The 12584-nt window shown below is 39.1% G+C and overlaps 1 protein-coding gene across 8 annotated transcripts in view; it reads left to right on the top strand.

Moving 5' to 3' along the window:
• Positions 1-12584, top strand: part of MPHOSPH9 (M-phase phosphoprotein 9) — a 57416-nt gene that overhangs the window by 33318 nt on the left and 11514 nt on the right. For 7 of the 8 annotated variants that reach the window (XR_014020881.1, XM_081284623.1, XM_081284619.1 and 4 more), the window contains 4 exons: positions 1731-1832; positions 9530-9664; positions 10736-10911; positions 11860-12006. Coding sequence is in view for 7 of the 8 variants with exons in the window: in XM_081284623.1 (XP_081140749.1) it covers positions 1731-1832; positions 9530-9664; positions 10736-10911; positions 11860-12006 (560 nt within the window). In the remaining variant the exon portion in view is untranslated. The remainder of the gene's footprint in view (positions 1-1730; positions 1833-9529; positions 9665-10735; positions 10912-11859; positions 12007-12584) is intronic. The other variant, XM_081284620.1, reaches the window with a different exon arrangement.

The raw sequence follows: 12584 nt of genomic DNA, 5'->3' as shown, positions 1-12584 counted from the left end.
AGTGATATTTAACCTCTGAAAAGAACTTCAGGAAGCAGTTAGTGATCATAGGTTTTGGGTTTTTTTGGCACTGGAAATTAAACCCAGGTACTTTTACCAATAGGCTGCATCCCAGCCCTTTTAAATTCTGAGACAGGGTCTCACTAAATTGCTCAGGCTGACCTTGAACTAGTGATCCTCCTGTCTCAGCCTCCTGAGTTGCCGGGATTACAACTAGGTGCCACCATGCTGGCTCACTTATTTTTGTGATCCAAAAAGAAAATGAAAGTTTCAACCAAGTTTGTGGTGATCCACTTTCAGAAAGACCCAGTTTAGAGACTATATTAATCTGACTTGCTTAATTAAATCGGAAAAGAGTCATAAATAATCCATATTGCAAATGATTAGAAATATCTAAATTGACTTCAGAGCATATTTTACATTTGTGTTTGGATATAAATAATGTCCCTCGGGGCTGGGGATGTGGCTCAAGCGGTAGCGCGCTCATCTGGCATGCGTGCGGCCCGGGTTCGATCCTCAGCACCACATACAAACAACGATGTTGTGTCCGCCGATAACTAAAAAATAAATATTGAAAAATTCTCTCTGTCTCTCTCTCTCCCTCTATCACTCTCTCTTTAAAAAAAATAAATAAATAAAAAAAAATAATGTCCCTCATTTAGAAACGTTGCTGCTGTCTGAAGGACTCCTCACAGAGGAGGACAGACAGCTGTCTAAGAGTTCTCATCTTCCTGACTCTGCCCTGTGAGCCGTTCATTCAGTGAGAGCTTCCTTATCAGATTGGGATAAGCATCAGCCCTAAGAGCTATTCTTTCTCAAGCCTTCCTTGCATCAGGGTGGGTGAGAATTCAGGTTTAAAGACATATACAAAGTTTAAAAAAACAGAAGGCAAGGATATCCTGAAAATAATAAACTGACCTGAGTATTCTTCTGCTGGTATACTTGAAATGGACTTTTATTCTGAACAGGGTACAAATGAGACAAACTGCTTATAAGTTGAGAGTTGTTGGGGTATTTTTCCCTTGGCCTTTTTTTAAAATTCCAGAGTTTTTTGGGGGGTACTGGGTATTGAACCTAGGGGCGCTTAACCACTGAACTACATCCCCAGGCCCCACCCCTTTATATATATATATATATTTTTTTGAGACAAAGTCTCACTTATGACCTCGATAAATTGCTGAGGCTAACTTTGAACTTGTAATCCTCCTGTCTTAGCCTCCCGAGTTGCTGGGATTATAGGTGTGTACCATCACATCTGGCTTAGAAAGTTCTTTTCAATAGCTGTTTTCTGTTTCCATGTTTGTGAAACTGTTACCTTTTATACTCTGCATGCACAAATACATATTTGTCACAAACATTAGGATGCAGTTTATTTGTTATTTTAATTTATTTTTATTTCATTTATACCCTGCATGTTTTTGATTTGTAATCAAAATTATATAATTTTTTTTCTTGCCCTATTAAGTCTATTTGTTGTTCCATTTTTATTTAGTTGTAGTATATGAAATGTTCCTTTGAACATTTTTGTACTTGTTTTTCTCTTTTTTTTTTTTCCTGATCTTGTTCAGCTTTTAAAAATTTAATGATGGTAATTTACCATGAAAAAGGTTTATGGACAGACAACTCTTTTGTAATCTTTTCCAAGAGGGACTGCTTTGTAAGTAACTGTAGTTGAGCATATTTTCAATTTGTTGAAATGTACTTATTTTATTTTATTGCTTTTGAATTAGGACAATCTCAAAACTTGAAGCTCAAGTGAAGCAAGTAGAGCATGAAAATATGTTAAGTCTTCGTCATAATTCTAAAACTCATGTGAGACCCTCACGTGCCAAGTAAGTTATTTTATTTAACTTGGTAAAGCTAGAAGTAGGTGCACACTTCTATTAAAATGAGGAGCTCGTTGTCCAAATCATAAGAAAGCCATGGTTGAGTATCCTTATAGAACTTGGATGTGTATAAGCTGGGCTCAGTGCCATATTCTTATAATCCCAGTGACTTGGTCCTGTCTCAAAATGAAAAATAAGAAGGGCTAGGAATGTTCTCAGTGGTAAAGTGCTACTTTACCAGTCCCCAGTACCAAATTTGAATCCCTTAACCAAAAAACAAACAAACAAAAAAACCTTAGATGTGTATAAAAAGTTAATGATTAGATAATGTCAGTGTTCCTACACATAGGCATTTACTAAAGTAAGGAAAGAGTAGGTTCAAGTTGGGAAAAGGAAATTTGGAATATTTTGTATTTGACTCTTCAACTGTGGGACCTTAGGCAATCACATTTTTTTTTCCCCCTGAAGTTCAGTTTTATTTTCTGTAAAACTAAGCTAACATCTGAAAAGGTCTTTTAGCCCTAAAACTCCAAACATCTTATTCTTGTGTTAATGGCAGAACTTGTAAAGATGGATCTGCATTAGGTTGTATGTATTTTTCTTAGTTCTTTCAGAATTAGCATTGCTATAATCTCAGAGTATTATTTTTTCTATCCCTACCCCAGTGGTACTGGGGATGAACCCAGGACCTCACACAGCCTGGAAGCTACATCTCTAGCCTTCAGCCTCTCAGGTTGCTGGGATTTCAGGCATGTGTTACCATGCCCAGGCTTAGAAGATTTTTGAGTGGTAAAATAATGTCATTTTATTTTTACTTTTTAAATATTTCTTCCATGAGGAAAGGATGGAGAGAAAAAAAGAGTAGAAACAGAGGCTGGGGATGTGGCTCAAGAGGTAGCGCACTTGCTTGGCATGTGCGGGGCACTGGGTTTGATCTTCAGCACCACATAAAAATAAAATAAAGATATTGTGTCCACCTAAAACTAAAAAAAAAAAAAAAATAGAAATGGGGAGACTAGTTAGGCTACTGCAGCATTAGGAGAGGTGATGTTAACTGGATGGTAACCATAGGCATGAGAGATTCTGGAGATGAAATCCACAGAACATGGTTGTGAATTGGCTGGCAAGGCAAGAAGGGAAGGCTCAGAATAGCTCTTGATTTCTTATTGAACACCTAAATGTGACACATACAAAACTAGGGAAGGGATCAGAATTTCCATTGTGAATATTTTCGTTTGAGATTCACATAGATTCCAAGCATCAAGTGGGTAATTTTTTATATATATACTACTAGGGAGTGAATCCAGGGGCACTCAACCACTGAGCCACATACCCAGCCCTTTTTTGTACTTTATTTAGAGATAGGGTCTCACTGATTTGCTTAGGACCTCACTAAGTTGCTGAGTCTGGCTTTGAACTTGTGATCCTCCTGCCTCAGTCTCCCAAGCTTCTGGGATTACAGGTGTGTGCCACTACACCCAGTGGTAATTATAAACTTAAGTTTGGAGCTAAAAGTAAGGTCTTAGGCTAGAATTTTGAATATTGAGCCATTTTTTTCTGGGTGGTGCTGCAGCTACAGGATGGATAGGAATTGAGGGTGTTTGGTGAAAAGTGAGCTCAGCAAAAAATCCTGAAGAAACCTGTTTTGATACTGGGTAGAGGAGTTGGCAAAGGAATGAGAAAGAGCTGCTTGAAAACTGGGAAGACTGACGCAGTCCCTGGTGCCAAGTGCTGCCCAGAGGTTCAGCAGTGTGAGGACTGACGGCATCTATTGGATTTGTAAGGTAGAGGCTGCTAATGCCTAGATTCGGGAAGGAGTGATAGAAGTCAAACCCATTTGAAGTGTATTAAAAAGTGAATGAAAACAATCTAAATGTCCAACACCTGGAATATCCATGTGTTGTAATATATTTATAGATGACACTATACCATGTGACAGAGGTTGGCAAACTACAATCTTCAGGCCGAATCCTGAAGAATAGTTTGTACATTTTAAATGTTTGGAAAAAATATTTCATGATATGTGAAAAATTTATGGAATTCAAATGTCAGTGTCTGTAAATAAGTTTTCATTGGAATGTAAGCAAGATCATTCATTTATTGATTGTAGTTGCTTTTGCACAACTGCACCAAGGTTGAATAGCTATGATGTTTTTCTTTTTGAGGTTGATACAAGTCCAACTGAGGATACACGTGTTCCTAGGCAGTCACTCTACCACTGAGCTATATCTGCAGCCTTGTTTTTGTGTCTTTAGCATGTGTACAGCTCTGTGTGTATCTTACGGGTTCACACAAATGTAGTAAAAGTATCAAAACATGCTGAGCACACATTTAGTAATAAATGTTTTTTTTTTTTTTTTGAGGAATGAAAGAATGACTTTGTAGGGGGTCCCCAGGGGCTTTAATTTTATCTGTAGTGTCTCTCTATGTAAACATGTAAAGGGACCAAGTATAGGTGCATCCCTGCTATTTCAGCTACTAAGGTAAGGCAGGAGAATCTCAAGTTCAAGGCCAGCTTGGACAACTTAGGGAGACCCTGTCTCAAAAATAAAAGGATAGGAACTGGGGATGTAGCTCAAGGTAAAGCATTTGCCTAGCATGTATGAGATCCTGTGTGCAATCCCTAGAGCTGGAAAAAAAAATCTAAAGGATATGTAACAAATAATAAGATTTCATAATATTGGATGGCCATTGTGTGAGTATTACCTGCATGTCTATGCATGCTTGCAATATTTTATTAAGTGAACAGGAATCAATAAAGAATGAGCATTCAAATATAAAAGAATTTTTACAGCCTAATAGGAAAAATATAACCTCCTCAGTAAAAAAAATGGTAAAAGAATATCAATAAGCAATTTACAGAAATAGAAACCTAAATGGCTAATAGAAGTGAAGAGATGCACATTGTGATGAATAGGGAGGAAAGTACAAATTGGAACAGTAATAGGGTAGGGTCCTTGTCAATAGACTGGCCAGATGTACAACCTGATCATCCCAAAGTCTGGCAGAGATGTGAAGAAATAGGAACTCAAACTAGTGGTTGACTGGATGTCAGTGTAACTCATCTGGAGAGTGATTGACAATAGCCAGGAAGAGTGAAGAGGATGTATACACCCCAAATTCCATATTTCTATTCTTTTTTTTTATTCTAATTAGTTACACATGACATTAGGTTTTCTGTAGTGGTTGCATTTTGACACATTGTACACAAATGGAGCACAACTTCTCCATCCTTTGGCTGTACATGGTGCAGTGTCACACCAGTAGTGTAATTATACATGCATATAGGGTAATGATGTGTGTTGCATTCTACTGTCCTCCTCATCCTACAATCCCACTCCTCCCCTTACTCTCCTCTGCACAATCCGAAGTTCTCTCATTCTTCCCTATCCCCCACCCACTATGGATCACATCTGCTGATCAGAGAAAACATCTTCTTTGTTTTTTGGGGGGGGATTGGCTTATCTCACTTAGCATGATAGTCTCTAGTTCCATCCATTTACCTGTAAATGCCATAATTTCATTCTTCTTTAAGGCCGAGTAATATTTCATTGTGTATATGTACCACATTTTCGTTATCCATTCATATCTTGAAAGGTATCTAGATTGATTCCATAGTTTGGCTATTGTGAATTGAGCTGCTATAAACATCAATGTGGCTGTATCACTGTAGTATGCTGATTTTAAGTCCTTTGGGTATAAATCAAGGAGTGGGTGGTTCCGTTTCAAGTTTTCTGGGGAATCTCTATACTTCTTTCCATAGTGGTTGCATCAATTTGCAGTCCTACCAGCAATGTGTGAGTGTACTTTTTGCTCACATCTTCGCCAACATTTATTGTTGCCTGTATTTTTGATGATTGCAATTCTGATTGGAGTGATAAAAAATCTTAGAGTAGCTTTGATTTGCATTTCTTTGATTGCTAGAGATGATGAATATTTTTTCATATGTTTGTTGATCGATTGTATTTTTTCTGTGAAATGCCTGTTCAGTTCCTTAGCCCATTTATTGATTGGGTTATTTATTGATTCTTGATTTTACTTCTTGCGCTTTAGGAGTTTTGTTAAGAAAGTCAGGTTTCAAGCCAACATGATGAAGATTTGGGCCTACTTTTTTTTTTTTCTATTATGCACAGGGTCTCTGTTCTAGTGCCTAAGTCTTTGATCCACTTTGAGTTGATTTTTTGCAGGGTGAAAGAGAGAAGTTTAATTTCATTTTGCTACATATGGATTTCCAGTTTTTCCAGCACCATCTGTTGAATAGGGTATCTTTCCTCCAAAGAATGTTTCTGGTGCCTTTGTCTAGTATGAGATAACCATAATTGTGTGGGTTTATCTCTTTATCTTCTATTCTGTACCATTGGTCTACATGTCTATTTTGGTGCCAATACCATGCCGTTTTTGTTACTATTGCTCTTTAGTATAGTTTAAGTTCTTATATTGTGATGCCTCCTGCTTCATTCTTCTTGCTAAGGATTTCTTTGGCTATTCTGGGTCTCTTATTTTTCCAAATGAATTTCATGATTACTTTTTTCTAGTTCTATGAAGAATGTCATTAAGATTTTAATAGGAATTGCATTAAATCTGTATAACAGTAGTATGGCCATTTTGACTATATTAATTCTGCCTATCCAAGAGCATGGGAGATGTTTCCATCTTCAAAGGTCTTCTTAAATTTCTTTAGTGTTCTGTAGTTTTCATTGTAGAGGTCTTTCACCTCTTTTTTTTTTTTTAGATTTGAATAAATATAAATAAATAAATAAATCTAAATAAATCCAGGCTTTTTGGCACATGCCTATTATTCCAGGTATTTAATTTTTTTTTTCACAGCTATTGTGAATGGGATATTTATTGATTCTTGATTGTAGGAGTCTTGTTAGGGAAGTCAGGTCCTAAGCTGACATGATGAAGATTTGGGCCTACTTTTTCTTCTATTATGCACAGAGTCTCAGTTCTAATTTCTCTTGTAGTAGATTCATCACTTATGTATAGAAATGCAGCACATTTCCATTCTTTTTTAAAAATATTTTTATTAGTTGTTGATGTATCTTTACTTTACCTATTTATTTATGTGTGGTGCTGAGGATCAAACCCAGTGCTTCACACATGCTAAGCAGGCAGTCTACCACTGAGCCACAATCCCATCCCAGCACATTTCCGTTCTTAATTATTTACCTTAGATCAGTTTTTACATGTGTTAATTGTAGCATTGTTGAATGGTGATATATTAGAAACTAAACTGTCATAGCCAGGAAAGAGGATAAATAGCTTGCATTCATACTGTAGATAAGTGAGTAAAATGATAAAGCTATACATATAAACATGGATAAATCACAAACATAATGGTGAGTAGAAAGAGCAGTGTTAAAAGAATGTATACATTATGCCCTTATTTAAATGCAGCTATATATAAAAAATCTTATGTCTTACAATGAAAAACAAATATGGCAAGATCTTAGCATCTGTTGAAACTGAGAGTGGGTAGGTGGGTGCTTGTTGTGTAGTATTCTTTGTAATTTTCTAAGAATGTTTGAGTATTTCTTTTTTTTTTTTTTGGCTGCAGAAATTCTTTTTTTATTTGTTTATTTGTTCTAATTTGTTATCTATGACAACAGTGCATTTCAAGTCATACATATAGAGCACAATTTTCATGTCTCTGGTTGTACACAAAGTAGAGTCACCATTCGTTCCTTCATACATGTACTTAGGGTAATGATGTCCATCTCATTCCACCAGCTTTCCCTCCCTCCCCTTTGCCCTATCTAAAGTTCCTCCATTCCTCCCATGCTCCCCCCCACCATCCCCATTAAGGATCAGCGTCCTCATATCAAATGAGTATTTCTTAATTTAAACATAGGAGGATCCAGGCTTGTTGGCACATGCCTATTATTCCAGTGACTCAGGAGCCTGAGGCAGAAGAATACTAAGGTCTAGACCAGCCTGGGCAACTTAGTGAGAACCTGACTCAAAATAAACAACAATAAAGAGGTTGGGATGTAGCTCAGGGCAGAGCGCCTGGTTCAGTCCCAGTGACTCGGTGGCAGTGCTTGCTGGCATGCTGAAGACCCTGGGTTAGGCTCCTGGCACTGACTGAGTATTGACAGGGAAACAGGTAAGAGGTAACTCCTGTTGCTGTGAAAGGGCAGAGAGGAAGAGTGAGAGGGTGCTCTTGTCTCAGGGTTTGTTTTCTCCTTGAAGTTGGGCCTGAGGTTGTCAGGGGGCTGAAGGCTGGGAGTTTTGAGGTAGGTGGAGACAAGGACGGTGTAAAGAGTCACCTTGGAGGCCTAGAACTCACTGATGACAGAAAGGCATGTGGCCAGCATGTGCCAGTGGTCCAGCTGAGATGGCAATAGTGCATCTGCACAGTGGTGACTTCCAGCAGCGCTCAGCTGTGGAGGTGTGGATTGGAAATGAGCTCACCTTCACTTAGAAGGGTGGATTTGCTGCCAGTCAGATGGTGTGATGGAAGGTGCAAGGGGCAGGAAGTCAAGGCCCTGAGTAATCACGTGGACTCCAGAGCAGACACAGAGGAGCTGGGAGGAGTGGCGAATAGGAAGGAGTCTAGGGCTGGGGGCCAGTGCTGCAGTGATGCCCAGGTTAGGAGTCTGGAGTGTTGGTATTTTCTGGGGGGGTGTGGTCTCTGGTGACAACAAAGTCCAGTGATGTCCTCCAAAGTGCATGATTAAGAGAGGGTCAAACCACTGACAAAGGCACCAGAAACATTCTTTGGAGGAAAGATACCCTATTCAACAGATGGTGCTGGAAAAACTGGAAATCCATATGTAGCAAAATGAAATTAAACTTCTCTCTTTCACCCTGCAAAAAATCAACTCAAGGACAGCTCCTGAAGTCACCTAGTGTGAGGGCAGCAGTAGGTGTGGAGCAGATGGGACAGGTTCAAAGTCTAGCAAAGGGCTTGAGGTTAACATATAAAGGTGTGAACCTCAGACAAGCAGGTTTTTCATGATAACACAGAGACAGTTATAATCTAGAACCGTGTGTGCTGCTCAGTACAGTTGTGCTGATGGCTACATGTGACTATTGAAATTGATTAAATTAACTTTTCTTGGGGGAGGTTGTTGGGGGTTGCATCCAAGGGCACTTTGCCTTTTATTTTGAGACAGGGTCTAGCTAAGTTGGTGAGGCTGGCCTTGAACTGGAGATCCTTCTTCCTCACTCTCCCAAGTCGCTGGAATTGAGGTCATGTTGTATCACTGTGCCCAGCTAAAGTTAACATTTTAAATTAGCTCCTAGGTCTCACTGGCCACTCTTCAGGTGCTCAGTAGCAGCATGTGATTTGTGGCTGCTGTACTGAATGGTGCAAAAGAGAACATTTCTGGTTTTGTAGAAAATTCAATTGAACAGCATTGGTCTGAAGGAACAGGGACACTCTGCTTTATCTCCTTACCTTGATTGCTGCAGGGGAATAGAGGCTGTGGGGTGTGCTAGGAGGCAGCCAAGGGCGGTTGAGAGCTCTGAGTACCTGAATCTTAACTGCAATTCAGGAATATACAAGAGTAACAGAAACCCAAATCTTAAAATCATAAAATAGAATTCATGTATCTAAAATAGATTATTACATGTGGTTTTTAAGTCATTGTACAAATATGTGATACAGCCTGAAAGCAGATCGACATTTGTGCAGTCTAAGTTGAAGTGTGGTCTAAAGCCAAGTGCAAACCTCTCAGTGTTTCTTGTTCTGATAGCACGCTGGCAACCTCAGATGTCAGCAGGCGGAAATGGCTGATACCAGGCGCAGAGTATTCCATCTTCACTGGCCAGCCTCTGGACATCCAGGACAGGAAGGTGGATAATCAGCTGGAGGGAACCTGTGTTCCTGGGTAAAATAACTGTCACAAGGCCCATTTACAAATGTTATGTTTTCTTAGAGACTTGGTTGCCTTTACATGTTCAGAAAGCTACAAAGAGCCATCTCTCCCCCACCCCCATCCCTTTTGCAGTGGTAGGGATGGAATACAGGGCCTTGAGCATGCTGGGCAAGAGCTCCACCACTGAGCTACATCCCTAGCCCAAGAGCCAACTCTTTGGTTCTTTAATGTCTTAATTTCAATGACCTAGTTTTTAATCTTACTTTGCTAGGCTAATTTTTCTTCCTTGGCTCTGCAGTGATTCCCTGCCTGTGCTCAGGGACACAGCATGGGCTTGCAGGTTCTGACAAGAGATCCAGAGATCAAGCCCCCATGAATAAGCTCAGCCCTGTCCCTCAGGGTGCTAGACAAATGTATTTCTGAATGTGCAGGATGTTAAAGGATTGGGAAGCAATATATGCACGATCAGTTTTAAGCATTTTCATTATAAAGCATGAAACCTCATGGCTGAGATTGTAGCTCAGTGGAACAGCACTTGCCTAGCCCACGTGAGGCACTGGGTTTTATCCTCAGCACCACATAAAGATAAATAAATACAGGAATTGTGTCCATTTACAACTAAAAAATGTTTTTAAAAAGCATATGTACTCCTTGTGCAGTATAATTGTCTGCTCTCCTGTTACTCCATTAACGACTCAGAACTGTGTATAGACCTCGCTTGATCTACTCAAGAATTTAGAACGTTTATTTCTCTAGTTCTGGGGGCTGCAAGGGCAAGATCAGAGAGCAGCATATCAGAGGCTTGGAGAGGGCCTTCTTCCCATGGGCGTCTGCACATAGCCTGCCGTTGGTGTTGGCCAGGGAGAGTGCTGTCGTGTTTCCTTCTCTTTTTTAAATGAGGGTATTAATCCCATCATGAAGGTACCACTCTTGTGACTTCATCTAGGCCTAATTGCCTCCCCCAAAGCTTCACTCCTAAGTGCCATCACTTAAGATTAGAATTTCAACCTGTACATTTGGGGGTGAGGCAGATACATACAGGTATTCAGTCCATAGCACTTATAATTACAATTATTATTTAAGGTATTATTCTCCTCCTGAAAAGGATTCTTCTCCTGGAAGTTCACCAACAAGCTTCTTGATTAAAAAACAAAGAGAGACTTCAGACACACCAATCATGAAAGCATTAAAAGAACTTGATGAAGAAAAGATACTTAAAAATTGGGGGACACAGACAGAGAAAGAGGATACCTCAAGTAGTAAGTGTTTAGTTTATTCCTTGTTTAACAGACAGATTGATTTAAGTATTGTCCCTTTTCCCCCATTATATTACCTTCTTTAAAATTAAATTCTTGAATTAATACTGTGAAGTATTATTCAAATTATGAAACTGCTGCTTCAGCCCCACTTCATAGATAATTGAATCTCCTATTTAATAATTTATCACAGTCCTGGCATAACATGTGCTTTTTATATAAAGCAAATTGCATATTATGTTTTGATTATTAAAAAGGCTTATGTGGCATTCTTTTTTTTGGAGGGGGGTAGTATAAGGGATGGAACTCAGGGCCTCATGCATGCTAGGCAGGTGATTTCCCACTGAGCTATACCCAGCCCTAATGTGGCCTTCTTAAGGATGCTTGAAAAATGTCTACATACCTTTGTCTTGCATGCATGCACTAGAAAATTGTGTCAGACATTTAGTATTTTCAAAGTGAGGTGTAATGTTTCCTATTATTTCTTCCCTTTCTTAGTTATTGAGCATTTGTAAGAAGGATGAGAAGGGTCTCTAATGCTGTACGTTTTCACAGTTCTAGGTCACTAGTGTTTCTCTAGCTACCTGTGCTGAGGCCCGCTGCACGCCTTGCGTCTTTGGTGTTGCATCCCACAGCAATGTCTCCTAGTAAATAAATTAGTAACCTACTTCCTAAAATAAACTCCTGAAAATTCACCTTGAATTCCAGTTGTAAACAGGAAGCCAGAGTGAATTCAGTATTAACTCCCATGTTTTTCTTCATCAGTCCTTTTCTATCATAGTGGTGCATTTACTAATAACTGTCACAGCTGTGATGGTGAGAAGAGGCGCTGTGAGCAGGGCATGTACTCAGTGAAGGCCTTGTGCAGGGTGACATCTGTGATAAAGGCAGGTAACTGAAAACAGGTTTGATCTGATTTTTTTTTTTTCCCCTCACATTTGTCTGCTACAGAATTAGTGAATTCTCGGCAAACTGAATCTTCAGTCAATGCAAATCCTTCCCCAGAGAAATGTGCTCAGCAGAGACAAAAGAGACAGAATTCTGCTTCACAGAGATCATCATCTTTACCACCTTCAAATCGTAAATCCAGTACTCCAAGTAAGGATTAGACATGTGTGTCTCTTGGGCTGGAGAGAGTGATGTCTGAGTTATGTGTGCTATTTCCTAATGGTAGAGTGCCCTGGGCACCTGATGTCTAAACACAATCATTTTTAATAAGTAAAATTGTCTGGTTGCACAGATATTGCCAGCATCACTTAAGAAATCTCAAGTTTATTTAGTTAGTTAGAGGGGAGTGAGGGGAGGGGAGGGGGCCTGGGGGGTAGGAATGATAGTAGAATGAATTAGACATTATCATCCTATGTGCATATATGATTACATGACCTGTGCAACTCCACATCATGTACAGCCAGATGAATGAGAAGTTAATACTCCACTTATATATGATGTGTCAAAATGCATTTTATTGTCATGTATAACTAATTAGAATTTTAAAAATGAACTTTCACAAAAAAAGAAATCTCTTAAAGTTTATTTATTTTATTTTTTATTTTTTTAAAATATTTTTTTAGTTGTAGTTAGACATAATACCTTTATTTTATTTATTTATTTTTATGTGTTGCTGAGGATCGAACCATGCTCTACCACTGAGCCACAACCCCAGCCCCTCTTAAAGT

This window comes from Spermophilus citellus (assembly GCF_964194105.1).
Source record: "Spermophilus citellus genome assembly, chromosome: 3".
In the NCBI taxonomy this organism is placed as follows: Eukaryota; Metazoa; Chordata; class Mammalia; order Rodentia; family Sciuridae; genus Spermophilus; species Spermophilus citellus.
The sequence above is the reverse complement of the archived record's forward strand: the minus strand, read 5'-3'. Positions and strand labels throughout refer to the sequence as shown.